This window comes from Salarias fasciatus, chromosome 7, assembly GCF_902148845.1.
Source record: "Salarias fasciatus chromosome 7, fSalaFa1.1, whole genome shotgun sequence".
Taxonomy (NCBI): domain Eukaryota; kingdom Metazoa; phylum Chordata; class Actinopteri; order Blenniiformes; family Blenniidae; genus Salarias; species Salarias fasciatus.
Genome location: NC_043751.1, coordinates 9,924,286 through 9,950,719, shown reverse-complemented (window position 1 = coordinate 9,950,719; position 26,434 = coordinate 9,924,286). Strand labels below are relative to the sequence as shown.

At 43.1% G+C, this 26,434-nt stretch overlaps 4 protein-coding genes and 1 long non-coding RNA gene across 9 annotated transcripts; 4 read left to right on the top strand and 1 right to left on the bottom strand.

The window, feature by feature from the left end:
- Positions 1–274: 274 nt before the first annotated feature.
- On the top strand, positions 275–10,055 carry LOC115391500 (uncharacterized). Its single transcript, XR_003931775.1, has 3 exons — positions 275–287; positions 3,877–3,881; positions 9,704–10,055. It is a non-coding gene; the product is annotated as an uncharacterized LOC115391500 (long non-coding RNA).
- On the top strand, positions 5,681–10,055 carry tmpob (thymopoietin b). Its single transcript, XM_030095770.1, has 6 exons — positions 5,681–6,221; positions 6,327–6,438; positions 6,982–7,137; positions 7,292–7,404; positions 7,490–7,590; positions 7,962–10,055. The coding sequence occupies exons 1-6, from the start codon at positions 5,991–5,993 to the stop codon at positions 8,350–8,352; spliced, it is 1,104 nt and encodes a 367-aa protein (XP_029951630.1). The 5' UTR covers positions 5,681–5,990; the 3' UTR covers positions 8,353–10,055.
- A 1,466-nt stretch (positions 10,056–11,521) lies between these two features.
- Positions 11,522–15,510, top strand: ldhbb (lactate dehydrogenase Bb). Of its 3 annotated transcripts, none has more exons than XM_030095773.1 (8): positions 11,522–11,711; positions 13,407–13,543; positions 13,800–13,917; positions 14,064–14,237; positions 14,318–14,491; positions 14,574–14,691; positions 14,796–14,919; positions 15,005–15,510. In XM_030095773.1, exons 2-8 carry the CDS (start codon positions 13,415–13,417, stop codon positions 15,170–15,172), a joined length of 1,005 nt encoding a protein of 334 aa, XP_029951633.1. In that variant the 5' UTR covers positions 11,522–11,711; positions 13,407–13,414; the 3' UTR covers positions 15,173–15,510. The 3 variants fall into 3 exon arrangements, with proteins under 3 accessions (XP_029951633.1, XP_029951632.1, XP_029951631.1); XM_030095772.1 differs by having other exon boundaries at positions 11,657–11,687; XM_030095771.1 differs by lacking the exon at positions 11,522–11,711 and adding an exon at positions 12,934–13,130.
- A 3,196-nt stretch (positions 15,511–18,706) lies between these two features.
- golt1bb (golgi transport 1Bb) lies at positions 18,707–20,833 on the bottom strand. Its single transcript, XM_030095774.1, has 5 exons — positions 20,689–20,833; positions 20,283–20,374; positions 20,023–20,201; positions 19,859–19,940; positions 18,707–19,248 (listed from the first exon to the last, which is right to left on the bottom strand). Exons 1-5 carry the CDS (start codon positions 20,711–20,713, stop codon positions 19,210–19,212), a joined length of 417 nt encoding a protein of 138 aa, XP_029951634.1. The 5' UTR covers positions 20,714–20,833; the 3' UTR covers positions 18,707–19,209.
- Positions 20,834–21,992: 1,159 nt separating this feature from the next.
- Positions 21,993–26,358, top strand: slc35b4 (solute carrier family 35 member B4). Of its 3 annotated transcripts, none has more exons than XM_030096081.1 (10): positions 21,993–22,194; positions 22,678–22,788; positions 22,878–22,983; positions 23,059–23,108; positions 23,193–23,274; positions 23,373–23,433; positions 23,605–23,714; positions 23,890–23,965; positions 24,049–24,124; positions 24,244–26,358. In XM_030096081.1, exons 1-10 carry the CDS (start codon positions 22,118–22,120, stop codon positions 24,491–24,493), a joined length of 999 nt encoding a protein of 332 aa, XP_029951941.1. In that variant the 5' UTR covers positions 21,993–22,117; the 3' UTR covers positions 24,494–26,358. The 3 variants fall into 3 exon arrangements, with proteins under 3 accessions (XP_029951941.1, XP_029951940.1, XP_029951939.1); XM_030096080.1 differs by having other exon boundaries at positions 22,678–22,791; positions 22,881–22,983; XM_030096079.1 differs by having other exon boundaries at positions 22,678–22,791; positions 22,881–23,108.
- The last annotated feature ends 76 nt before the right edge of the window (positions 26,359–26,434 follow it).

The window sequence follows — 26,434 nt, the reverse complement described above, 5'->3', positions numbered from 1 at the left end:
GCCATGCGGACAGAAAAACTAAGCAGAGGCAGGTCTGCTGACGACTCCGGCCAAGTTAAGCACGGAAATATTTCTTTCCTGTTAACTCAAGAGTCTGGCAGTCACCTGTGTGAGGTTGCCCTCTCTTTTTAGTCTTGAGCCACTGGCCATTTGGTCCAGCCATGTCAGACACATCAGGAAAGGCCTACCTGGCGATGAACCGCGGACAAAAGGAAATGTGTCTCTTGTGGAACCTTCTGAATGGGATCGATTGCTTTGATAATAACAGCAGAAGAAATTCCCCTTGGGTCCTGTTGGGTTGGGAAAAAAGAAATCCCCTTCAGTGTTGAGATTCAGAGATGAAAATAGTTCCTGAAGACTATTTATAGAAGGTCTCCACATGAGGACAGCAGAACCTGTTTGTCTGGAGGAGACAGGTCAGAGCTCAGTGCAGCACATCGCAGCGCTCCTTCAACTGCAAAAACAAAAGGTTCAGCCAACAGAGGGCAGCAGAAAAAACTCAGAGACACAACATTAACTGAGACGCTCATGCACAGCATTTGTTTTTCTTTTTTAACTGATCCAAGATGAACTGTAATTCACCTCAAAATGCAGACATTTAAAAAAAAATGTGCACATATATGTATAGGGTGTTGATGAAATATTTTTGTAAAGCTGAAATGCTAAATGACAAAAAATTTACAAAATATAATGACTTTTTGACCAATAATTTCTGCTTGTAGAGACACATGACCACTGTTGGTAATGCTGTTTCATGAAGTAACATGTTGGTAGCAACACTTTATCCAGGAACTAGTTAGTAATTGTTGGCAATAATAATAACATTACTTGTTACTTTTCACTTTTGTTGTGAGTTGAAATAGTTATGGAGCTCAGTAGCTTTGGCATTCTTACTTAATTATTACGCTCTTGACTCCAGGATGATCATCAGCCATCAAGGACAAGCCATCTAGCTCGACCTCTAGCTGTCCTTTCTTTCTTCCCCCCCCCCCCCCCCCCCCCCTTTGTGCAGCAGGGGCACCTGATTAATCTGGAGCTAACTCAGTCCTCCTGACAGCAGCCTGACTTTGAATAAGATTCGTCACACATTCCCACAGAACCATCACTGTACTCGCAGTCCTGAGCCTGAAAATTGAGTTAACAGAGATTACCTGACAATTAAAAGTTGGAAGAAGAGCAGCGTGTTCTCATTTCATCCACCAGCAGACCTCTTTCAGCCTTTGTGTTTTGTTTTATTTTTGTTTCTCATTTTTGGTTTATTTGGGCTTGGCTGATTTTAGGGACTTAAATTCTGACTGGGCATGTTGTTTTTCTCTTTTATCTTTTTGTGAGTTATTGTTTTGCTTAAACTCTTTTTTCAGTCTTTTATTCACACTGCAGCATCTTCAAATGTCCCAACTGTGTTACTGTGGGATGTTTTATATATATATATATATATTAATCTCAGTAGTAGTAGCAGCAGTAGTTTTCAACATGTCCACATGATACACAGATGCAGTTGAGACCTTTTTTTGTGACCAAACCATAAGTATATCAATCAGTGTGGGAGGCTGATGACATTCTCATACTGTACATTCTCACTTTATTCACACTCACAGTGCATTTTATTTTGTTTTGCCTATTTTGACATTTATTTCATGTTTTCAGAGCCTGGTGGACAGCCTCTGTATTCCACTGCCATACTTGTATGTGTGACAAATAAAAAAAAAAATCTACTCTAATCTTGCTGTGAAGCCATTACCAGGTGATGTGACTGACTTTCCTTTCAAACCACTTAATGGAATATCTAGTTCAACAGCTGCAAAAGATTCTCCATGGCCAAAGATTTTTTTTTATCAAATTGACTTCAAGTTCAACATGACAAATAAATGTTTCAGTTTTTCATCAACTAAAATTCCTGAACCACCAAGCTAACCATGGATAAATTAAAACAATTATTGTGTCACAGTAAAATAGACTTTTCTGCAGTGTGTTTAGACTCATTTCATTTGGGCAATGATAGCTTAGCCGCCTGTTTGATATATGCCTATATAGGTTGAGGTTGTGTGTGTCTGTGTCTGCGTGTGTGTGTTCAAAACGGTGCACCTTGCCATAATGGACGAGCCATTTTTCATGGAACTCAGTAATGCAATCCATTCTTCAAGTTATTATTCATACTATTGAGAAGCAAATGATTATGGCTTTAACTTTTGTTTCTTCTGGATTCTGTCACGGCTCCTTTTCAGTGCCATTCATCTGCACGGGTCATCAACTCCAGCACAAGAGGCTTTCTCAAGTGCTTCCAACAGATAAAATTTGCATTGATCATTTCACGTCGGTGGCTCACACTTCAAGGAGCTGGATGCGTGACTGTAATCTCTCCTCCAGGTCGTCCAACATGACGTCTTGCAGGTTTCTTGGCGCGGACCGAACACAAATTCTTCTTTCACGACATGGAAGTTCACACACAGTAATGTTTGTCTTAAGTTCAGTGAGGACATGAGCAAGTGTGTGTCTGCGCTCAATGGCCAAATAAAACGGGAAAAGCCCGAATCATAATAGTATTGCAAATACATGGAGGAGTGCTTATGATACAAACAGGCAGGAGGCCAAATGGGCATCGACAAGGGCCAATGAGGCCGTCTCATTTTTCCTCCTGACAGAAACGTCTACAACTAAGTGTGTGTCCTTTAAGCAGAGTTCGGATTGTCAACAGATGAAAATATACTGTGTGAGCATTACTAGATGGCTGTCGCCAGGCCAGGACACACAAATCTCAGCCCCGACGCACAGCACTGCTCCTGCTGCCCGCATCCTACCCTCCTTTTTGCACAGGAAACTGCCCAGGACTTGATCTTAATTAGTTCGGCAGTGTGCAAAAACATCCTCGGAGGATTAGAGATTGTTGTGATAGATTAGTACAGGAAAGCTGACTTTTGTGTGGCTGTGTGTGGCACTAAGAATACTCATGTAAAAAAAAAGAAGTAGTGATATGTTTTAAAACTGAAAGTTTCTTTTTATACAACACATTGAGCACACAGTTGAGTGTTATAATTATCGAGACGTAAATGTGGATCGAGCCGCAGATGAGAGGTGACAGTTTCTGTTATCAAACAGTCTGTTTAAATTGTGGAGCGCTGATTAATTTCACAGGTATGTGTTTTGTTGTGTCAGTGGAATTGGATCAGACATGCTCTGGGTGGTAATGGCTGACTTTTCCTACGGTACTCCTGTGGTTGGTCCAATAGGGATTTAGAAACACTTAAAATCCAAGATCAACTCAACTGAGGAGTCTGGGTTCCATGTTTTTTTAAAATGATCTGAAATCTTCTTTTAGAAAGTGGATTTTGGAGTGTGGGCTCAGCTGTTGTTTCCAAACACAACATATCATTAAATTTTCAATTGTCAATTCAACTTTCTTAAAGTAACGTCACCTGAGCTGTTGTTTTCTTTTGTCTCTCTGCGGTCAGCCATTTCTCTTGTTCCCCACATTTATTTAACAACCCGCCTGTCAATAAACATTGTCAAATTTATTGACTGGTTGACATCAGGCGGAGTCGTTCCATTTGAAATGAGCTGAAAATGTGAATGTTGACGATTAAAAAGCAGGCTTTGATCATTTTTCAGAGGCCATGACTGTTATGCTTAAAGAGGCACTCTCTATGATTCTTGGCCTGCGCCTTGTTTTCTGTATAAATTACATACAAAGGAAGCTTAAGAGGTGTTTCTCAAGGGCTCGACATTTTTTACGCTTACACTCCATTGGCAAATCCACTATGGAAAAGCTGAACTATACTTTAAGTGCTGTATTTTGGTGTGGTTTGGGGCTGAGGTGGGGATCAGTTGCTTGGTTTCTCTAGCAGCATCCCAGAAAGCCCCAGAGAGGCGGGTCTGAAGGACAGGTGGGGAGCCGCGCGGTGGCACCTCAGACCTCCGTCCCAGCAGCAGGGGGCCTGCCCACACAAACACTGACAGGACCTCACTGATTTATATCTTCATCATAATCTTTCATTGATTCCTTACTGGGTAAAATGTTTTAACAAATACAGCAAAAAGAAATAATAATAATAAAATTAAAACTTATAGGCACAGTGCATAACTTTTCATATTTGTTTAACAATTAAATATGTCATCAGACATTAAGTGGAACTTAAGCCAGAAAATGTACATTAGACTTTCCCAGTGTCATGTTAAATAATGAATGATGTTGCATAGGTTAGGGTTTCATGGCATTACTGGACATATATCTATATCATGTAAGATATTGGTGCCAACCAATAAAGAACATGACTGTTAATTTGATAGATACAGTCAAGGAGGACATGCAAGAAATCTGTCAGGAGGAAGGATGTAGGAAGAGGGCGATTGAAAGAAGATGATGCGATGTGATAATGCCAAAAGAAGAAGACAAGGCATTTGACACAATCACTTGCAATAAAAGAGCTTGTTTTTTTTTCATTATTAAACAAAAAAGTTTCACTTTCTTGACTAAATACAAGTGATTCAACTTCCCACACTGTGGAATCTCAAGCATGAGAGGACTGTCTTACGTGAAGAGTGGGAAAAATATGTAATAAACTAGTTTATAAGTATATAAACTAAATATGTAGATATATTTGGTGAAGTGTGGATTTACAGTTTAAACTATGTCATGTGTTCTTCAGTGTTATTTCTGTTTGCTTGCTTAACCAGGTGGGTCTAATATGTGAAAAGTGGGCTGAAACAGGTCCAGATGATTAAATCCAGGATGACCCTGCTAAGGTAAAACTTTAAAATATTTATTTTTAATCATCACAAGAAAAAAACAAATTGTTGCATTTGTTGTTTGGTATTTAGATATTTCACTATATTTTGCACTGGGGGCTATCAAAAATATCATAATGGTGATGGGGGTTTTTTTTATCTTTGCAATTTTCAACATTTCTGGTTTGTAAAAAAAAAAAATCTACTAAAAATATTTTCAGAAACCTGCAGAGATACTTATTTTCAAGACCACGCAACCTGAGACCGAGTCAAGATAAAGATCAGAGTCCCAACACAAGACCAAGTGCGAAAGAGGCCTAGATTGAATCAATCCCCAGAACAGAGCATCCCAAGACCAAAATAAGACTGAGACCTTTAGACCAGTATCTTGAAACTGTGTTTCCTCAGAGCCCAGACTGTTAATGAACACTAAATACTGCCTCAAGCAGACTGCACTTCTCAGAACTTGCCCTAAAACAATGTGGGCTAATAGAATAATGTGGTTTGTGCTGCCCTCTTCTGTTTGGGAACAAGACTCAATCTTAATCGCTTCATATACTGTATGCTGGTTGCCACATTATGAATTTTGAAAACCCTAAATCAGCATTTGCTTATTTTAAAAAAAGGAAAAAGCAGACAACGACTCACGAGGAGGTCGCGTGGTAATTAAAACAAAAAGGAGTCCAAATCACCATTTAAATTGTTCTGATATCACTTAATGCAAGTCAAACTAGTGCCTTAAACCATCGTAGGCTGGCTCATCGGTGACAATGTGGATTTTAATGTGGTTAAACGTTGTACATATCGTGGGCAGGTTTTTTCTCGGGACCGTTATCTAAAAACACAGCCTGTGGTTTCTTTGTGGCGGCGGCCTTCTGTCCGTCCAATCAGAGGTGAGCTTACTGCCGCCCCTCGTCCAATCACAGAGCTCCTTCTTCTCAGGCCCTGTTGCGACCGCGGAGAGACAGAGGCAGGAGCGCCGGCGAGAAGCTAAGCTAAAATAGTCCATTTTCAGCTGGGTTATTCCGATTTTTACACCGGTTTTCCGCACAACACACGAGTGTATCCGTTTCCGAAAAATCTGAGCTATCGGGGAATATTTTAAGCGCGCGGCTAATAAGCAGTGGTGCACGTTTATTTGGATAAACCTCTCGTGCGCTGCTAGCTTAGTCAGCAGCGGTTAGGCGCCAGTTCTGTTTGACAACAGCGCTTCTCCGTCACATCCCCGCCGGTGGTGGTGGTGTTGTTGATCTCCAAATCCAGTCAGCATGGCAGAATTTCTGGAAGACCCGTCGGTTCTCACGAAAGATAAGCTGAAGAACGAGCTCACTGCGAACAATGTGCCACTTCCCAGCGGAGAGCATAAGAAAGAAGTGTACGTGCAGCTGTATTTGAAGAACTTGACCGTACTGAACAACAAGAGTCCCCCAACAGACACCTTCTCCAGCGACGAGGAGCTGCCTGCACCTGTCGTGTCCAACAAAAGTCGCTCCGGAAGAGTAAGTTTTATTACTTACGATGTTATCATAGTATTAGTGGCTAATTGTGCGTTACAACTCATCTGTGTTGTTGTACTGAAGGATGTTTCTTGAATGTTTGCGCAGAAAGCCACCAGAAAGACAGACAAGCCTCGCACGGAGGAAGTGACAGATCTCACTGATGAAGATTTAAAACAGCAGCTGGCGAAGCATGGCGTAGACTCGGGTCCCATTGTTGGTGAGTTCAGGAACGCATCAATTACAATCTATTCCTCAGTAATAATCTAATTATACTTCAATAGTAATTTTACTTCCAAATGGAAGTTTGCCTGTAATAAATGTAACTTGCTGTTTTTACGGTATGTCGTTGCCCTCCCCTCAACAAAGTGTTGAAGTTAATCAAAGTTTCCCTTATAAACAGTTGAAATAAAGCTAATAAAGTCAGCTATTATTGTATCTGTGGTGTTGTAAATGGAGTGAAACAGCTTTATTTTTAAGCTTGACCTGGCTTTGTGGTGCCCTCAAATGACCCCACTCAGCATGCCAATGACTTCATATAGATCCACCAGAGAGAATGTTTAGTATAATTGGCTTCAACCATCATCAGCCATCATGCTGGAGTGTTTCCCTTCCCAGTCAAGAAAAATGTATGCACATTTCAATGTACTAATTTCAGCATTTTATGACCTCAAAAATCTAAACAATGACCCAAACGTCCTGTTTAAGTGAAGATGCAGCATGTCACATATTAATTTATTCCCCTCTCTCTTTGCTTTATTAGCTTCAACCCGTAAAGTGTATGAGAAGAAGCTGCAGAAGCTGTTGGACCAGCCTCCAGCAGAGTCTGAAGCTCCTGCTGAAGTCACAACTCTCCCCAAGGCAGACAGCAACCAGAACGGCAACACAAATTCTGACCAGTACAGCGACAAAGAAGATGGTGAGCCCTGAATATATGTCTCTGGTGGTTATTGTTAATCCTCAGATGACTGACCCGGAATATATTGTGTACATCATGCAGTAGAACATGAGGTTTGGTTGAAGCATTGATCAGTGTGTTGATACTGGAATGCCTGCACCACCTGTTTGTGTAGAGGAGATCGCTGCACCGGAACCAGAGCCAATCCCTGTGGTTGAGAAACCCCTTAGGAGCAGAGGAAAGTCCACTCCGGTCACAGTCAGAACCAGCAGCAGACGACAAGCCAAGGCAAGACACATTTTTCTATTTCTCATCTCAACGATTGGGCTAGAAGTATAAGTTTTTCTTTAAATGTTTTATGTAACAACGACAGGTGGTGGAGGAAATCGTCATTGAAGAGACCCCTAAAAAGACCAGCGAGAGTGTTGTGGAAGATATCCTTGCCAATGAAATAAGCACACCAACAGGCATCAGGTAACTGCTGGTCGAGACTTTTATGCTAATTACTTTTCCTTGTGTCAGCATTCTGAATGTCAGAGTCAAGTGTGTGAACACAGAAACAACATAACTCAAATTTTGCTTCCTACATGTCCATTCTGAATTGTAATTGTTGACTGAAGATTAAAGATATCATCTTATGTGTTGCTGTATCCAATATCAGGGTCCATGAAGATGACTGTTTATTTCAATGAGAATATACTGGACTGTTTTTCAGGGTTTTTTTTAATCATACTGTTGGTGTTTGGATGTAAAAACTGACAATTGATACCACATTTAGGTTTACAGTGTAGAAAAGTTCTTTGTAAATATGGCATTTAACCACATGTTTCTGTTTTGTGGAATAGTGCAACCTGCAGGCGCCCAATCAGAGGGGCGGCTGGACGGCCTGTGAAACCAAGCGATTACTGGCTGGATGAGTCACAAGTGAAGCACAGTGTCCTCACTGAGAGTCGCTCCTACTCCGAATCTTTCAGCAGACAGGGCAACACCATCTCATCCAGCAAAGCACCCGTCCGGCGAGGCTTCCTGTCCCTGTTGCTCAAGCTCCTGATCCTCGTCGTGGTGGGCGGTTCTCTCTACTACGCCTACCAGAACCTCGATTCCAGCCAGGTCGACACCCTCAAAGGGCTCCTGGACAGGGTGGTCGTCCCACTCCAAGATGCTGTGGAGCAGGCGGCCACCTACCTGGGCCTCGGCAGCAGCAGCAGCGGTGCTTCAGAGGGCACCGGCAAGTAAAGACCCTGTCCATGCCCCCACCACACCTCGCCGTACCACCTCCCTGCTGCCTGCCACAGGACACCACAACTCCAGCAGTAAACTCAGATCAACCCCCTCTTTTTTTTTTTTTTTTTTTTTTTTTTTTCCCCTTGCGTGTTTGGACAGAGACACAGATTTAAAAAAAAAAAAAAAAAAAAACTTTCTCTTTCTCCAGGCTTCCACAGCAAGAGGGGAGTCTTTTCAGTCTTTTCAACCAGTAGCCTCTGGATAACACTGTTTTGTGGCAGTCAGAAGAGACTAATCTTAATGTTGATTTCAATCTGTGAATTGTTTGTGTCTTTGTGTGTATTTACCCATAAATGTAGAAACGAATGCAGAATGGAGAGGCCAGTCTACCCATGCATGGTCGTAGTTTTCGGAGGTTATACTGTAGGTTTGATCTCGTGCTCGGTGCCAGGTGTTTTTCTGATTGTGAAGTGCCTGGACACTGTGAGCACTTAGTGCCCTCCCATTTTTTTTGATTTGATTTTTTTTTTTTTTTTTTTTTTTGCCAGCAACAAGCAGCGCTTCTACTAACACCAGAAGTTTGAAACTTGTGTTTCCGCATGGATTCCAACACTCGCTCTTTTAGCTCTAGATGTAGGGAGAGTGATTGATCATTTCAATGGTGCTCAGGAGGACTCAGTTCAAACTTTTTCATGTGGTCTATGCTGGGAGGAGAAACATGGTGTAATCAGGTCACGTCACTGCATGAAGGAAATCGGCCCACCGTCAAAAGTTTTTCTTCATGTTTTTTTTATTTTCTTCTATTGATTGATCACAGTTCTAAAGATTCTCATATGTGGAGTTATGATTGTGGGGGGGGGGGGAAATAATGTATTCTGGGCACTGTGTGGTGTAATTATGATTTTACTGTCAGTGAATGAAGCTAACATTTAACTGTACATTTGGCATTTTGTACCACAGCTTTTGTGAATTTGAGCTGAAAACTATGACTGAAAGCATTTCAGTATTTGTTGCTGTTTATAGAAATTTCTTCAAATTTAACATGCAGCATCTGATCATGATATATTTTTTTTTGGTCCCCATCCCCACCAGAATGCTCATTTGGGTTTACAAGCATTGAATTTTAGAGTTCTGTTGTGTTTGACCTTTGTTTTTATGGGATTTCTGATCCTTCAGTCCTACAGTATAAACAGGACTGGCTGTTGCAGTGCACCCACATAGCCCAACCACACTGCTCTACAAAGAAGTCACATGGAGAAAAGTTTGTTTTGGTCTAACCTTATTTTATATATCTTGCTTTTTTTTTTTTTTTATTGTCACAGAGTCAGATTTCTGCCAGGCCAAATTTCCCTCTATTGCAAAGACACTGTAGGTTAAACTGAATTGGGCTGCTCACCCAAATATTCACTGGAGGTGATGTTGGAGGTGGTAGGTTTCCTCGGGGGTTTGTTTCTATTTTGATATTTTTCTAAAGTGGCGTGTTCAACTTTTTTATACCACATTTAAAGCTGACATTTTAAAAGCAATATGTAAAACATGCAAGTAATACTGTATCTTAATCTGAAACCTTGCTAATTTAACAAGAGATCCATCATCAGGCAGCTCCCCCACAACGGACAGAAACCACAGGGGTTATGTGGGTAAGGATTTTTAATCTGTTTATTTATGATAATGTAGGCAGTGTATCATGAAATAAACGTGGTTGTCACACCATATTCTGCAGTTGTGAATCAATCTAAAGTCACAAGATCCAAAGTACCATAGGATATATCTGGAAAAACCACGGAAGAATCGATAGAGTCACTTTACAGGACTTTATTGGAAACAGATGGAAAATCAACACAGCTGAAGCTGAACCATCGGGTGCGCTGAACACTGCTGCCAGGACGGTTCCGGTGGGCGGTGCTCACAGTCTTCCCGCTCCGAAGCGTTTTAAATTCAGAGCTGAGTGAAGTGAGCGGGAAACGTGAAACTCGAAAGCGAACGTCTCCGCGCGAGCGGCCGTGTGGAGCGGCCGCGGCGCTGCTTTGGAGGAGGGAAACATGTGGTTGGTGTGTAAATGGAAGTTTCCCGCCTCTACTGTAACCTGGGCGCTTTTAAACGACCCAAAGTGGAAATTTAAGGACCAAACCAAGTCGCAGTTTCAAGGGAGGACATCCGCCCAGGCAGGCGGCTGCTGCTGCAGCTGCTGCTCGTCAAACAATACACACACACACACACACACACACACATCCTGAGTGCTTCCTGCCTGTGTCAACCCTGCTCTGCCTCACATTTTCGACAGGTTTCATCTTAATTTCTGAAGATTTTAAGATTTTTTTTAAATTAATCTGTGATTAATTAAGCAAGAATATTCACTTCTACACCACTTGAGCGAGGTAATATCTACCTTCTGAAACCCTTCATTAAAATTTATTTACCAGGTTAGCACTCTCTTGTCACTGAAAGACCTAGAAACTGAAGTATTAAACCTCCTGCCTCGGGTCAGAGGCTGATGGAGCCGATCCCAGCTAACTCTACACCCTGGAGAGGTCGTCAGTCCATCACAGCAAAAAGTCATTCATGCATTCAATCATTACCCCCTTTAGATGACTAAACTTAGATTATTTTATCTTAATCAAACACGACCACTCCAGTGCAGCTGCTGCCAAAGTACTCACTAACAGTTATACAACTATTACCCACAGTGCACTGGGTATCCATATGATATCAATCCCTACAAAGTTAAAACATAGAGTAGGAGGTGTTCTAACATCATGTTCCTGGAGTGTGTGTGCTGCTGCGTCCCCCTGCTGGCTCTCAGCTGTCTGTGCTTGATGAAGAAATGCTGCCGGTGTCCTCGGGACGCTTCACTCTGGAGGTCAGGGAAGGCCTCGGCTGAAAACCGTCTTTTTTTAACTGGTTCTAAATTCGACACGCTCACCGAGTCCACCTGTTCTGGCCTGCCCTCTGCGGCTCCCCGCTGCTTTTCATGTGAAATTCAATCTGCTCAGCTGAATACACTGCGGGGTTTCTCACTGCTGCTGAGAACTTTTTATTTGCACTTCCTTGTCTCTGTAGAAGGAGTTCAGTTTGATTCATGCGCTTGATATTCTGTACCACATAGAGTCCTATATTGACCATATTTGTCTTTTTAACTAATAAAATATGTCAGTGGAGGCCGTACCAGCTGACTGAGGCGAGCCCTGGATTGCCAAACTGAGACTCTGCAGGGGATGGAGAGGCTTAATCAATTAAATCCAGCAGGCTTGCAGGCTGACGGCACAACAGGAAGAGAAGCAGGCGCAGAGTGAAGCGCACCGAGGGGAAATCTCACTGTGGAGAAAGGACAAGGAGTCACTTCTCAGGCAGACCAACCCTCCAGACATCAGGTGAACGGGGTTAAGCAGGGTATCTGTTTGTTTTTTTGTAGCAGTGTGTGTTAATCTGTAGTTCTGGATGAAGCGGTAGTAGTTAAACATGCTCGCCTTTGGTGAGCATGGTTCTCTCGCCTCTGCTGGGCTCACTGGGGTTGTTAACTGGCTTTTTACACACAGAACTGTCAGCTTCTTTAGTTTAGCTCTTTGTTCATCATGTATACTTGAATCTGTTGCAAACAAAGCTGTGTGACTGATTGTCTCCAGATGCAAGGATACAATCACCGCCAATGCAACGAGACTTGTGTGTGTCTGTCTGTCTTCAATAGTGTAAATACAACTATGGTGCTTTTCTTTTACTGTTCAGGCCTTTTGGATGCGTTTAGTTCTTAGGTAGTGAATAATTTCATGTAAGCATGTCTGTCCCTTTAAGATGTATCCTATCCTGTAGTAATCTAAACCTATTTTAAGATATTTAACTACCATTATTTCTCCAGTTGAGCAAAGACAACTTTAACACAAATCAACATGTATTGTGTTGCAGCACAGAGGTTTTACACAGTGTTGGAATGAGAAGTCACTTTAGTTTTTTCGTTCCTTTGGTTTTCTGTACTTTTGAGTATTAATAATTGATTTTCCTAAACCTGCTGTCCCTCTGGTGACCTTGCATACTAAGTCACCTCATTAACCATCTCCCTGCTCTTACTTGTTAATCCAGTTTCACTCTGGGGTAATGAATGGATGGTTTCACTGCTTGGGCTTCAAGGAAATGGTGATTTCAGTGCTTCGCAGGTCATTATAAAGACACTTTGTGCAGATGTTCCACTGTGCAGCATCATTGTGTTTAGCTTTGTTACTGATCAAAGATATCAATGCACATTGTAATGTTTGTCTAATTATTCAGTTTCAATCTCTGAAACTGATTATTAAACTTAAACAATTCCAATCATATCTTTTCCTCATAAACTTGTGTATTATGCTGTCAGAAAAATAATGCAAGTAACAATTTGTAAAACACCCCGAGCCTTCAGAACAGAGAGTTGCTCTGCAGGACGCTCCCGTCAGATTTGTGTGTGATTAGTCTGTGGTGCAGGTGCAGCAGATGGACGCAGCGTTAAGAGATTACAGTAACCCCTTTAACCATTCGCAGTCAGACAGTCAGGTTTGGCATCCGCTTATGTTGTACGGAGAGGAGGGAGAGGAGCTCCGCTCGGCTCACAGCTCCTCCGGCCGGCCCCGAGTCACATGCGCCTGATGCTGCTGCCGCTGCAGCAGCTGACCGGATACCTGCCGCCGCCGTCTGCATCGCTCTCGCTCTGACTCCGGGAGGCGGTGCACAGCTCTGTGGGCTCACACCTCAGGGATCCACTGAGTTTGCCATGCTGATTACATGGTGGTATTTATACCTTGCAGCTCGGAGCGTCGTCAGACAAAGCAAGTATCGCTGCAGTGTGTGTGTGTGTGTGTGTGTGTGTGTTCATGTCATTTCAAGGTGAACTCTGCAGAGATGTGATGAGCGTCAGTCAGTGGATGTTGTAAAGGGTTGAGATGTGCTAGAAGCAGTGTTTTGTTGTTGTTCGTTCCACTGACAGTCCGTCTGCACCCTGACTCAGTGCAGTATTTATTTATGAGGTCTGACCGTGCAGGACAGCCCGGAATGTTTATCTGGCCTAACCCAGGACTCTCTTCTCTCCCCGCTGCTCTGTTTAGCTCTTCAAATGGCTTCAATCCTGCAGAGGCTGATCACCCCTCTGTTCAGTGGGCCCCCCGAGCCCCCCAGGAACAAAGTGACGGTGGTTGGCGTGGGCCAGGTTGGCATGGCCTGTGCTGTCAGCATCCTGCTCAGGGTAAGAGTCCCACCGCTTCTCCCCCTTCTCAGATTACCTTCCTCCCTGCTGGTGTTACAGGACGGGGTAATACCCAGGATCCTCCAGGACTGACACCAGATTACTGATCGCTTGGTGTCTGATCTGGTGTTAGTCCCCTCACTGTCCTTGTGGGATTGTGGCTGTTGTCAAGAGAGAACTGTCGAGAAGCACTGAGGTGTTTCAGCCTCGTGCCCGGAGGTGTGGCTGCTGTCCTGACCGTCCCCGATGCGTGCAGGAGCTGACTGACGAGCTGGCCCTGGTGGACGTGATGGAGGACAAGCTGAAGGGAGAGATGATGGACCTGCAGCACGGCAGCCTCTTCCTCAAAACCCCCAAAATAGTAGCAGACAAAGGCAAGTTTATCATGGGCATTAAAAATTCAACCTGTTCTTAGCATTGCAGCAAATGTTTAAAAGTGATTTCACGATCAAACCTCTGAATGAAAATTAATCCTTTGGCCTTTTTCCAACCACCAACATTTCTCTTTCTCCTCTCTCAGACTATTCGGTTACCGCTAACTCCCGCATCGTGGTGGTGACAGCCGGCGTCCGTCAGCAGGAGGGGGAGAGCAGGCTGAACCTCGTCCAGAGAAACGTCAACATCTTCAAACACATCGTCCCCCAGATAGTCCGATACAGCCCTGAATGCACCATCATTGTCGTTTCCAACCCAGGTGCGGTAATCCGTCCGCTTCCTCCCTCCCCTTCAAGCGTGAACGCATTCCACACTCACCTGGACTTTCTCTCCACACAGTGGACGTTCTGACCTACGTGACCTGGAAGCTCAGCGGCCTTCCCAAGCACCGCGTCATCGGCAGCGGCACCAACCTGGACTCGGCGCGCTTCCGCTTCCTGATGGCCGAGAAGCTTGGGATCCACCCCAGCAGCTTCAACGGCTGGATCCTGGGAGAACACGGGGACACGAGTGGTGAGGACTGGAGATTCCTTTTGCTTCCCTCTGCTGTAAACAACAGGAGCAGCGTCTTTATCATGTGCTTCAATGTGTTCAGTGCCGGTGTGGAGTGGGACGAACGTCGCCGGAGTCAACCTGCAGACTCTAAACCCGGATATCGGCACAGAGAAGGACAGCGAGAACTGGAAGGAGACTCACAAGATGGTGGTGGACAGGTAGGTCAGAGGTCACTTCAGCCGCTCGGCTTTCCTGATGAGGTGAACCTTATGATGGTGTTTACTTTGTAGTTCGTTCTTTTTGGTTTCGTTGTGTCCCTCAGCGCGTATGACGTGATCAAACTGAAGGGTTACACCAACTGGGCCATCGGCCTGAGCGTGGCCGACCTGACAGAGAGCATCATGAAGAACATGAACAGGATTCATCCCGTCTCCACCATGGTCAAGGTGAGTGATACCTTGATATCTACAATGTTTGTGGAAGCTTTTCTTGCCGCTGCCCTCTTAAAGATGCTGTTGCCTCCCTCCTCAGGGCATGTACGGCATCAGCAACGAGGTGTACCTGAGCCTGCCCTGCGTGCTGAACAGCGGCGGCGTGTCCAGCGTGGTCAACATGACGCTGACGGACGACGAGGTGGCCCAGCTGCGGGCCAGCGCCAGCACGCTGTGGGCCATCCAGAAGGACCTGCAGGACGTGTGAGCGGCCAGCGGGAGGCGGCGCCGCTGCATCTACTGTAACCACCCGCCCTGCAGCTGCCAGACATCAAACCCGCTCCACTCGTGCACCGCGCCATCAGCCCACTGCCCTCTGTAGATTCACCGGTGTTCTGGGACATTCGAGTTAGCTCTAGGTGTCAGTTTTTCCACTTCAGCTCACCGCAGACAGGACTAGAGGTGACCCCAGCCGGGTGAAAGGTCAGGGTTAACCCCGTCCAGCTGAGGAAACGTGACGCAGGTTGCTAATGCTTCAGGCAGAAGTGCAAGGTCTCACCTGCGTGAGATGCATTGGATGATGTTTCTGTAGTGAGCCGCAATGTAAGCAGCAGAGGAGATGAGGCCGAAGGTTTCAATAAAAACACCACAAAGAAAACGAAAAACTGTTTTGGCTTCTTTTGAGAGTCGCTCATTAGTGTCAATGGCAAGACTCGTTTTCTGCACATCTGTTGTTTATTTAGGATCTTTTCCTCCTACAGTCCTAAAAGTGTCTATTTCATTTTTCCTGACTGCTCGGTTCAGTAGATGATCAGAGATAATTTACCTTGAGTTTCCTCTCTCTGGATTGTGTCTATATGGGATCAAGCTGTCAGCTCTTCTAAATCTCAGCAGCAGCTCACCTCTGTGTGACCCAGGCGTGGCCGTGTGTGTGTGGCCCCCGCTGAAGACAGTGTGATGATGTCCGGCTGGTGTTGATCACTGCATGGTGTGAATGAGCGACCGATGTCTTCCTGCCTGGAGGCTCTTCTGCGCTCTCTCCAGTCACCTGACAGCTGGTGGAAGGAAATCCCTCCACGTTTCACTCTCAAATCTAAAAACCTCTTGAAGGAACAACCCCAAAGACGCGAGTCGATGAAAGAAAACGGAGAAGAATGAAGTGCAAGCGTCTCTTTTAATGATAGAGCACATTTAATCAGTGGCTCAAATGAATATTCAGAAATCGTTTAAATTCTGTTCTTGAGAATTCAGGTATTTCTCTTTATTGCGACTGCCTGAGGAAGAAAAAAGATTTTAAAAATAAAGAATTAAACAAGTTCAAACAGCAGATTCACTGTTCCTGGAACAAAAGTCATCATGTGAAACATCACAACACAAACAGACTACATTTATCACACTGATCAATAAGTTGCAGTGAAGTCCAGCACTGAGGTTTTACCTTCTTGGATGGTTTGCTGCAGAAGTTTCAGGAGAAGTGATGAAGTTAGAGACGATTCCAGTTCATCTCCACTCTGGTTAAGAGTCACTGCAGAGAGAGGTGGAAAAATAATCACATGAGCTCCACTTTAATATGCTCTCATTGTAAATCACATTTATTTATATCATCCACAGTGGTTTAAAGCTGAAAACAGCTTATGTACAACTTCCACAAAAATAAATTCTGAAAAATGTCTCTAAATGAATATAACTGGACATATGACAATGCCAATTATTACTTTCTGGCTTTCCTGGCAGACAAATATCATTCTTTACAGAAGAATAATTACAAATACTTTCAACAAATAAAACATTTAGAAACAACAAAATATACATGAGGAAGTCATCTGCTGAGAAACTTTTTAAGTAGTAGCTTAAAACCATTCCAAAGAAGACAAAATATAAATGTACGACTCTACACAGTAATCTAATGTTTCTTTGATTATTATGCGACTGTTTCACAAGCCCATCATACCCAGACGTAAAGTGTCTCCGTCCTCCCTGGCGGTGCGAGCCGACACAGAGCGATGTCCCTCTGCAACACATTCAACATGGATCCGTCATTAATCTGAGGAGACATCTTCAAACCATCTTTTCCATCACTCTCTACTTTAAATGTGTTCTTACGCGCTCCTTTCAGGTATAAGATTGCCTGCGGTGTCCAGTTCCTCCTCTGAAAGAATACATTGTGGCCAATGTCACACTGATATTTTTCTACATGTTTGGTTCATTTCAACTTAAGGCTGAAATACATGGTTTTATCCCACCTGTGGAGCAGCCCAACACTGAGAAAGCAGGGATGCCATCAGCAACGTGAAGATCACAGACATGGTCAACTCTTCAGTGAATAAGAAGAAACTCAGTTACACTCCATATTTATAACAATTATATAGCTTAAAATATAGTTGTTTTTTTAAATTACCAGTGATATAACCAGCTCTCACCAGACAGAATGCATGTCCGTATTTATGCACAAGATTTGTACAACTTGAGTTATTACTGTTTAACAACTATTACTTCTGTAAAAATCACAGCTGCAAGCTGCAGTATGGATGACAATTTAACTAAACACTGCTGTAACAGCAAAAAGTCTGTTTAAATAAGACAATAGTGAGCAAAAATGTTCCATCATCTGTAATATTATTATACCTTTAAATGAATCATTTATTAATGCTTTTTAATTATGACTCCTACCAACATTATGAAGAAGAACGGGCATGTCTTACCGTGACGGTTCCTCGTGCTCTCTTGCAGGTTGTAGAAATGTTAGTTTGGGCTCCGTCCTCCTGTTAGACTGCGTCTCATTCATAAAAAAAGACAATAAAAGAAGCAGCTCATCACAGAGGCTCAGTGACGAGACTGACCGGTACTCTAATCAGCTCACACCTAAACTTTGAGCTGACAGAGTGACAGCAGCTGTTGAAGCTGTCTTCACACATTCATGACAAACACACACACACACGACACAAATTAAAAGTTTTGCGTGTGTGGTGATCAGCAGAGTAGCACCGCGGGTTCAGCATGGAGGTTGAAAACACTGCAGAGGTTTTATGAATGAAGCAGATGTGATGACAGTGTGTGTCTGAGAGTGTGAATGGAGCCAAACGAATGAGACGACCAGCAGAGCCCAGGATGGATGGATGGATGGATGGATGCCACATCATGACCATCTGATCTGTTCTGTGTCCATGTGAAGGGTGCAATTCCGATATTTTCACACCAGATCCAGGCCTCATATCTCACACTAAACTGCATAAGTGTCTGATATTTTTCAATGCGACCGCAGTCTGAACACTAAGTTGCATGTATGAGATTTCCACATCATTGATGTGGGACTGAGGTCACAAATCCATGTGGAGAGAAGAATCATGGAGGAAGCAGTGCTCTCTTTTTTTTTCCCTCATTTTCTCAAAATTATGTCGGCTCCTATTGCACCACCGCCTGAAAATTGATATACACGCTCTGACCCGTGTGGCGTCTGTATTTTCTCCTGTAAACAGCACTCGGCGTGGCATCACGCTTTTTTCGGCGCGCGTCTTAGCTGTATCACGTTCACACTGCAATCTGATGGAGGTCGCATTTAAAAAGCACTGTGAATAATCATGCAAAAAACTCAGATCTCAGCAAAGAGTTTTCAATTGAAATACACATTTTTCATACAGGATAAATGCAATACACAGAACTGGGGTCGGGTGGACCATTAAAATGTGCAGAGTTTCGGTCTATGATGATTCTGAAGCACAAATTCTGCTGCAAAATAGAAGAAAACCCTTTTATCAAAGACACTTTATTTTGAAGTTTCAACTTAAATGGTTACAGTAAAACGTCATCCACGACAAGGCTTTATAATAGCTTTCACAACAGTTTCTGTTACAGTCATCTCCAAATCATTTTCTTTTATCAAAGTACAAAACTCCAGTTAGGAAGTTAAAAAAAAAAAAAAAAAACTCTCAGTGAGGGTTCAGGCACACGATCAGGAGAGAAGGATGCTGTCAGCAGCTTGTGACTCTCCTCTGAATTCATCCAGTGGTCCCACATTATCAGTCCATAAACACCAGGCTGGAATGATGCAAAAAGTGAGACCTGTTTCCAACCTTTTGGGAAAAAAAAAAAAAAAAAAAAGAGTATCTTGGTAACATCCAGTGGCGGTCAGATAGAAAACAGTTTCTCTCAGTCGGCGGAATCATCTTCCACAGGTTCACTGTCAGTCGGTTGTGCTAAGGATGCTTGGATTCACAGTTGCGGAGTGGAAATGATGGAAATATACAGCCACCATAAAGAGCCATGATAAATACTGAAAGTGTCCTTTGTTCCACGGACAGCGCCGCGTTATACCATCGTGTTGCTCTCTCCAATTTTGTCCACGAGCTGAAAGGGAACAGGAGGAATACTGTTATCAGGAGGCGATCTTAAGCGACACCGGCCATTCAGAATTCAAGAAGGCGACGACGAAACGTCCCACAGAGCAGCTTTCTGTCGTGATCCTGGACTCTGACGGTCTGAACAGACGACTGGGTCTGAGCGAGGACTCCCACGAGGCCGTTCTGCACAACAGACACTCTGTTCTCCTCTCAGGGAAAGCCCTCCTCAACTTTCTATCCTTATCAAAGCCCCCTGGCTTTCTGCTACAGAGATGACTTGAGACTAATTTAATAAAACTCTACTGTTACTTTGATCGTCACGGTGTTAAAATAGAATACATCGGTTTTTCTATTCAGAGTCTGTCACAGTCTGGAGAAAAACTCCTGTGATTTTTTTTTATGTATTAATTTCGATCTATTTTTCAAGGGTTTTATTGTTATATACTTTGTGTACAGCTCTTTGGCTCATTTTAGTTGTTCTAAAGTGCTTTATAGGTAAAGATAGTTTGGATTAAAGTACAATATGTAGCATGTGCTGGTGATGCCTTTAAAATACTGACAATTTGAGAAAAGTACAGCACTACGAAAGTTGTTTTTTTTTTGTTTCCGACACTCACAGCACTAATTCCTGGCAAACTGAGCAAAGATCCAAGTACAGGTACTCGTCTGATGAATCCCACCGCCACCGGGAAGAATCCCCTGTAGAGACAGACCAAGAACCAGGTGAGACCTGAAGCCTGTCCAGGACAGTGGAGGTTGTTTCACTGTTGTCGGAGCCGACCTGAACAGGAGGAAGAAGCCGTAGATCTCCAGAACAACGCCGACGATCGGCCAGCCGATCAGGACCACGAGCACGCCTCCCAGGAAGAAGCTGGTGGCTTTGGCTTTATGTCTCTGGAAGAAAAACCTGAAGGTGCGCTCCAGGCCGATGACGAAGGACAGACCCGTGACAAACAGAATCTGCAGATGGAACAGAACAAATGATGAAGCTCAGACAAGAATCAGGTCCAGTTTCACCTGTCACTGACTGGATAAACTCACATTTCCTATGGCGAGGAGAGCTTTATCAAAAAACAGCATCATCCCAAAAAAGAGGAAGAAGACTCCAAACCCCGTCAGGCCCATGCCAATTTCTACAGGAAAACAAGGAAGTCTTGTTATTATTATGAATAATGAATGAGTACACAAACACCACAGAAGTTACTTTACAGATGTAGATGAGGTAGACTGGAATAAGATTAACATTCAAGAAGGATCGCAGTAATTACAGTAGTTTGGGATCATGTTTGATCACGTTTCGCTTCTTCTTCAACATTTTATCCCAATAACTGCGGGGTGACGTCACGGGCGCTCTCGGTCAATCAGATTCGAGCTCGCGAGCCCGGAGCGTGAAGCTAAACCGGGTTTCACACAGAAACACCACAAAGACCCGCAAGACGCCTCTTACTCTGGGAGTCCGTGAGGGAGATCATGGCGGCCGATGTCTGGACGATGTCTGAAAGCACAGAAACTCGCGGTGGCCTCCCGGCTCGGAATAAACTGTTGATACACAAACGGAGCTTCAGCGGCGGCGGAGGAGAGGCTAGCGGTTCGTATCGTACGTAACCACGACGTGACCAACACGTCACCCGAGACACGTAGTCACGCAACTCCCGCCAAAGATCGTCTATATAGACAGAATGAGGCAAAAAAAAAAAAAAAATGCGATGATTGCCAAAATGTTCAAGAAATTGAATGTTTGCGATTAGATCTAAAATAAGTCCCCTTAGGAAAGAAGATTGGAAGTCTTACCGACAAATATTTTTTAAAAATCTTTGTATTTGAGCCAATCTTACATTTCCACCAATATTTAAGAGAATATTCTAATTTAACGAAGCTGTTTAAGTTTAAAATAATTTGTACGTTGGCATAGCAAGATTTGCAACAAAACATGATTCACTTGTTTGGTTTGGTTTTTTTGTTTTGTTTTGTTTTGTTTTGTTTTGTTTTTTGGTTACAGGAAAACACTCAAAGTCTGATATAAAGTTTAAGAGTTTTGTGACAATCCTATTTTCCCCAGTCTTCCTTTTCTTTCCCAAAATATTTAGGTTTTTTAATAAATGCATCAAATAAACATCTGTTTGGGTCGAACCAAATAAAAACTCTTTCTTCTGCACTGCCTTGAAAAGCTGACTGATGTCACAGACTACCTCGCTGAATAAACACTGGTACACAACTGATTTATTATTCATCCTGTTTGTATATAAACACTTCTTGATGTAATTTTGCACTGCTTATGTATTCTTTTATATGCTATTTTATAGGCATTCTCTACAGACAGCACAGAAAGAATTTATTTGTTCAGGGAGAAATGTTTTGTGCTGAAAGAATTTCCCATCTGGGATTAATAAAGTATTCCTATTCTATTCTATTCTATTCTATTCTATTCTATTCCCTCCTGTTCGAGTTTGCTCTGGTACACAGAATCTCAGTCAGAGTGAGAATCTTCTCTATATAAAGTCTGTGCTGAACCGCGCACTCACGCACAGGCGTGAACGCGCCTCAAAGCTGCGTCCAGTTTACGCTTTTATCTTTTATACTTGTTTGTTTTGACTCATTTATTTTTTTAAATGCATAAAATTCATAGAATATTATATCTGAAGAAAAATATAAGCTAATTACCGCATTTCTTGTCGTCTTTTTAAACCGACTACATTTCCCATGAGGCTTTGCGTTGAGGAAGAGCGCACTCCAGATTCATACGTGTAGAAGTGAAACCGGAGTTTGGAAGCCGAAGAGATCCTTCAAAACAGAAACCGGCAAACATGCATCTTTCAGCGACCCGCTTCAGCAACTGAGAGGTTTTCCAGCGGGGGGGTTTGGGGGCTCGGGTCGCCATGGGAACCGCGTTCGCCATTGCCCTGGTTTTCCTGGGATGTTGTAGTAATGTGGTGTCTCTGGAGCTGCTGGTCAGGTCAGTGAAACATGGAGTGACTGGAGGTTTTAGTCTCTCCAGTGTTTATTTCAGCTCATCCTGCTTAAATATTCATCACCCTCTTTGGAAAACAACTTCCTTTAGTAACAAATATGATAAATACGCTCTTCTGTTATCTGGCGATCGAACACATTGATCAGGAGGGTGTTATGACCTTTCTTCCTTTCAGAGCTGCTTCGCTTCTCTCTGAGCTCATCACACAGTAGTTCAGACTCATTTCCCTGTTCTTTCCTTCTGTCTTCCATTAATTGTTTTTACATGCCATCTTCCAGACAGGACATTACACCTCAAAGTGCTTCACATGTGATTGAAACATCAAACAAAACACTTACAGGCAATATTCACACACAGAGAGAAATAAAACAATGAAAAGTAGAGGTGACGACCAATAGTTTATGCTTTGAGGAATCGTCACATTTCATTTCAAATGTTTGAGAGCTGATCTCCTGTTTTGTATTTCAGAGATTTTCCAGGATGCGGCAACATCGTGACCTTCGCACAGTTTTTATTCATCGCGTTGGAAGGTTTCGTCTTCGAAAGCAACTTTGGCCGGAAGAAGCCAGCGATCCCGATTGGGTGAGAAGAAAAAAAAAAAAGCAGAAGCCGCCAAACAGAGAGTCCTGGTGAAGATGAGTCACTGACAGCCAACCTGTTTTCCTCCACAGTAACTATGTTATCATGGTGACCATGTTCTTCACCGTCAGTGTGATCAACAACTACGCTCTCAACTTCAACATCGCCATGCCGCTGCATATGATCTTCAGATCGGTGAGTGTTCCTCTCGTCACTGTTTCTCTGTCTCGTGCTCGCCTCCGTTTGACTCGCCGTGTTGTTTCTCTGAAGGGATCGCTCATCGCCAACATGATCCTTGGAATAATCATCCTGAAGAAACGGTATGTGTCTCCCCCGACTGCCCTGAACCGGTTGAAGTGAGTTCAGTCTTGCCCTCATTTACATCCCATACTCTCCTTCTGCAGGTACTCAGCCAGCAAATATCTGTCTATAGCTTTAGTTTCAGCCGGTATCTTCATCTGCACCATCATGTCTGCCAAACAAGTGGTAAGTCCTCAGCGCAGCACGAGCCGATTTCCACACTCTGTCATCATGAAGTTAAAGAATGAGTCAATTAAACACGGTTTGTCACTTTCCTCCTGCAGAATGTGGACAATAAAGGATCAGAGGATCAAGGCTTTTATGTCTTTTTGCACTGGCTTATAGGTGAGTGACGGCACAATAACAGCAGCTGCAGCAACATGCTTCCTGCTTTTGAATTGTTACCACGATGCCAATATTTTCTTGAAACTTCAAACCAGAGATTCTGCTGCCAGCATTTTTCCTCCTGTGTCACATGAACCAGTCAGACAGTGGCTCACCTTCGATTCCTTTTAGGCATCGCCATGTTGACGTTTGCCCTGCTGATGTCTGCCAGGATGGGCATTTTCCAGGAGATGCTCTACAAGCAGTACGGGAAACACCCCAAAGAGGCTCTTTTTTATAACGTGAGTGTTTCTTCAGAGAGAGAAGGTGGATCACTTCAGTCTAAATATGAGCCTCAAACCAGGACGGTTAAGTTTTCCAAAGATGTTTTTTTAAATAAATGTAGACTCTTTGCACCAGAGATTTTAACACTCTGGTGTTGATGAAAAATAAACTTTTCTTTTCATGTCCTTGCAGCACTGTTTGCCTCTGCCAGGCTTCCTGCTCCTTTGCACGGACATCTACAACCACAGTGTCCTCTTCAGTCAGAGCAGTGAGTCACGTCAAGCAGACCTTTAGATTGAAACTGTCTCTGATCACAGCATTAACAGCTTTTTTTTTTCTCTCTCTCTTCAGCTCCGGTCAAGGTTCCTGTGGTTGACGTGATGGTGCCAATCATGTGGATCTACCTGCTGATCAACGTCGTCACACAGTATCCTGTCCCAAGTCGTGCTCACAGAGATCGGATCCAAATAAACACAGAAATCATCAGTAATGACGTTAAATTTCAGTTTCTCCCAGGCTTGTTGTGGACTTTAACTGCTTCCTCAGGTATGTTTGCATCCGCGGCGTCTTCATCCTGACGACGGAGTGCACCTCGCTGACCGTCACGCTGGTGGTGACGCTCAGGAAGTTCCTCAGCCTCATCTTCTCCATCATTTACTTCCAAAACCCTTTCACCGCCTGGCACTGGGTGGGCACGGCCGTGGTGTTTGTGGGCACCCTGCTTTACACGGAGGTGTGGAGCAGCGTGCGGGCGGCGCTGAGGCAACCCGACGCCAAAGAGAAGAAGGGAGAGTGAGGAAGCAAAAGATCGGCCACTGTGTCGGTTGACTGTACCGCAGCGGCTTTATACTGTTAAAAAACTTATTTCGGTGTCAAAGTTCAAACCGTCTGCAAGACGCACACATTTTAAAAGTCAACCTTCCTGATGATTTTGTTTTTCATGAAAAGACCGAAATTTGTGTTGCAAGTTGGTGCACAGATGCTAAAGTAGTTTGATGAAATTCTCAGAAATCTTTAGAGGTGATGAGCAACTCGTCTGGTTTATCACTGACATCTGGATGCTCATGATAGATTAAATTTTTATTGTAAAGAAAAATGACCAACTACATTCAAATTTGGTGACATAACGATGGCATTATCCGCAAAAAGCAACACAACTGAAACTCAAGGAGCTGTTGTGAAGAACATAAGTGGCTTCTGTTCTGTGGAAATGAACTGCTGTAATAACTCACTGGCCACAACAGCAGGAAAACCTTGAACTGCCAGGTTCGACACCTTTTTTACACCAGACATCCAACTTCACTGTTTTTGTCGTCGCTTCAAGAAGGTGCTGGAAACATTCCTCAGAAATGTTTGACACGGAAGCATCTCACAGTTGCTGCAAATTTTGTCGGCTGCAGACTCCATTTAAATTTAATGAGAGTGGGGACTTAGTCAAGTGAGATGTACTGCGTTCATTAAGGATTAGACAATAATTGCACAGATTGATGGTTTCAGCGTTGCATTTGGTACTAAAATGTAGAAAAATATCCAACCCATGAGGAGTATCCCAAATTATTGATGCAAGACTGGATGGGAGCATTTAAAATGGACGATTTCTGTGTGTTTTCAGTTGTCAGGCAGCAGGAGTGACGCCCGGTGTGGTCCTCTGCTGCATTTATGGTGCATTCAGTGGTGCAACGAGTTGATATTTAATATTCACCCACTAAACATGTCTGCAGGCTCATATTGCATTGGACTGCTGAAATGTGACTGATCAGATTAGTACGTTAAGAAGCAGATGATCAGGTCTACCGGAAAACAACATGCATCAACAAAAGTCGACATTCAGCTTTTTAATGTTTTGCATCACTCCCACTTGCCGTCAGTTTTCTCTGGAGTGCTGAATTCAGGAGAATGTTAAAAATAGCACCCATACACTCCCTGATTTTACCTTCATTTTTTTAAAAGAAATTAGTATCCGTTAGTTTGGTCGGGATACATTTCACTGTATTTTTAGGGGTGAGGGTTGTGTATTGTACAAATACTTGAAATAGACTGCTTGGTTTGACAAAAAAAATTTGAAAAAGTATTTACAACAAAGGTCTTATGTAGTTTATCAAAATAGCTGGAGTTAAGCAAACACATGTTTGTGTTTTAGGGACTGTTGTGTCATTTTCATGTGAGATTAGATGGTTAAGATTTGACTATACAGATTAAATGAGATAAAAATCCTTTGAGTTATTGTTTGTTTTTGGTCTTTTCATGATATTCACTGACAATTAGAAAAATAAAATCATCAGGCTCAGTACTGGTCCATCATGATGAACCACAAAAGAAAATACTTTTTTTGTTGTTTTTTGAGAATGTTTGGATATTTATTTCCTGGATGTGAGAGTTGATGTGTGGGATTACACTGCTGAGCAACTGGAGTCAGTTTCAATACAATGCTAATTTTTACAGGTGGATCAAAAAAAAAGTATCAATCAAGTTAATTCAAATTTTGAAACATTGATATATTTTACATTTATTGAAATATTTCAAGATTTTTTTTTGTCTTATTCATATAATCTTTAATGTTAACAAACTCTGTACTGAGATGCTCATGTAGTCGGGTTGTTTTTGTAGTACAGGGTTTTGTCAGCAATAAATCCTCACACTCCACGTTTACAAAAAGTTAAATAAAAGCATTACTGAGACGGTTTCACTGAAAATGATTGATCCTGCTGGAGTTTTAGTGGAGTTAATGTTTTGTAGC

What these genes read in the sequence shown, in the direction of transcription:
- golt1bb (XM_030095774.1), bottom strand. Translation starts at nt 20,713, where the DNA reads ATGATCTCCCTCACGGACTCCCAGA. An exon ending in CTCTCCTCGCCATAGGAAAT is followed by an intron (nt 20,202 to 20,282) that starts GTGAGTTTATCC and finishes TTCCATCTGCAG; the next exon opens with ATTCTGTTTGTCACGGGTCT. An exon ending in GTTTGCCAGGAATTAGTGCT is followed by an intron (nt 19,249 to 19,858) that starts GTGAGTGTCGGA and finishes GTTCCCTTTCAG; the next exon opens with CTCGTGGACAAAATTGGAGA.
- ldhbb (XM_030095771.1), top strand. Translation starts at nt 13,076, where the DNA reads ATGCTGATTACATGGTGGTATTTATACCTTGCAGCTCGGAGCGTCGTC. An exon ending in CTGTCAGCATCCTGCTCAGG is followed by an intron (nt 13,544 to 13,799) that starts GTAAGAGTCCCA and finishes CGATGCGTGCAG; the next exon opens with GAGCTGACTGACGAGCTGGC. An exon ending in CAAAATAGTAGCAGACAAAG is followed by an intron (nt 13,918 to 14,063) that starts GCAAGTTTATCA and finishes CTCCTCTCTCAG; the next exon opens with ACTATTCGGTTACCGCTAAC.
- tmpob (XM_030095770.1), top strand. Translation starts at nt 5,991, where the DNA reads ATGGCAGAATTTCTGGAAGACCCGTCGGTTCTCACGAAAGATAAGCTG. An exon ending in AGACTCGGGTCCCATTGTTG is followed by an intron (nt 6,439 to 6,981) that starts GTGAGTTCAGGA and finishes TTGCTTTATTAG; the next exon opens with CTTCAACCCGTAAAGTGTAT. An exon ending in AGCACACCAACAGGCATCAG is followed by an intron (nt 7,591 to 7,961) that starts GTAACTGCTGGT and finishes TTTGTGGAATAG; the next exon opens with TGCAACCTGCAGGCGCCCAA.
- slc35b4 (XM_030096079.1), top strand. Translation starts at nt 22,118, where the DNA reads ATGGGAACCGCGTTCGCCATTGCCCTGGTTTTCCTGGGATGTTGTAGT. An exon ending in AAGCCAGCGATCCCGATTGG is followed by an intron (nt 22,792 to 22,880) that starts GTGAGAAGAAAA and finishes TTTCCTCCACAG; the next exon opens with TAACTATGTTATCATGGTGA. An exon ending in AAGAGGCTCTTTTTTATAAC is followed by an intron (nt 23,715 to 23,889) that starts GTGAGTGTTTCT and finishes ATGTCCTTGCAG; the next exon opens with CACTGTTTGCCTCTGCCAGG.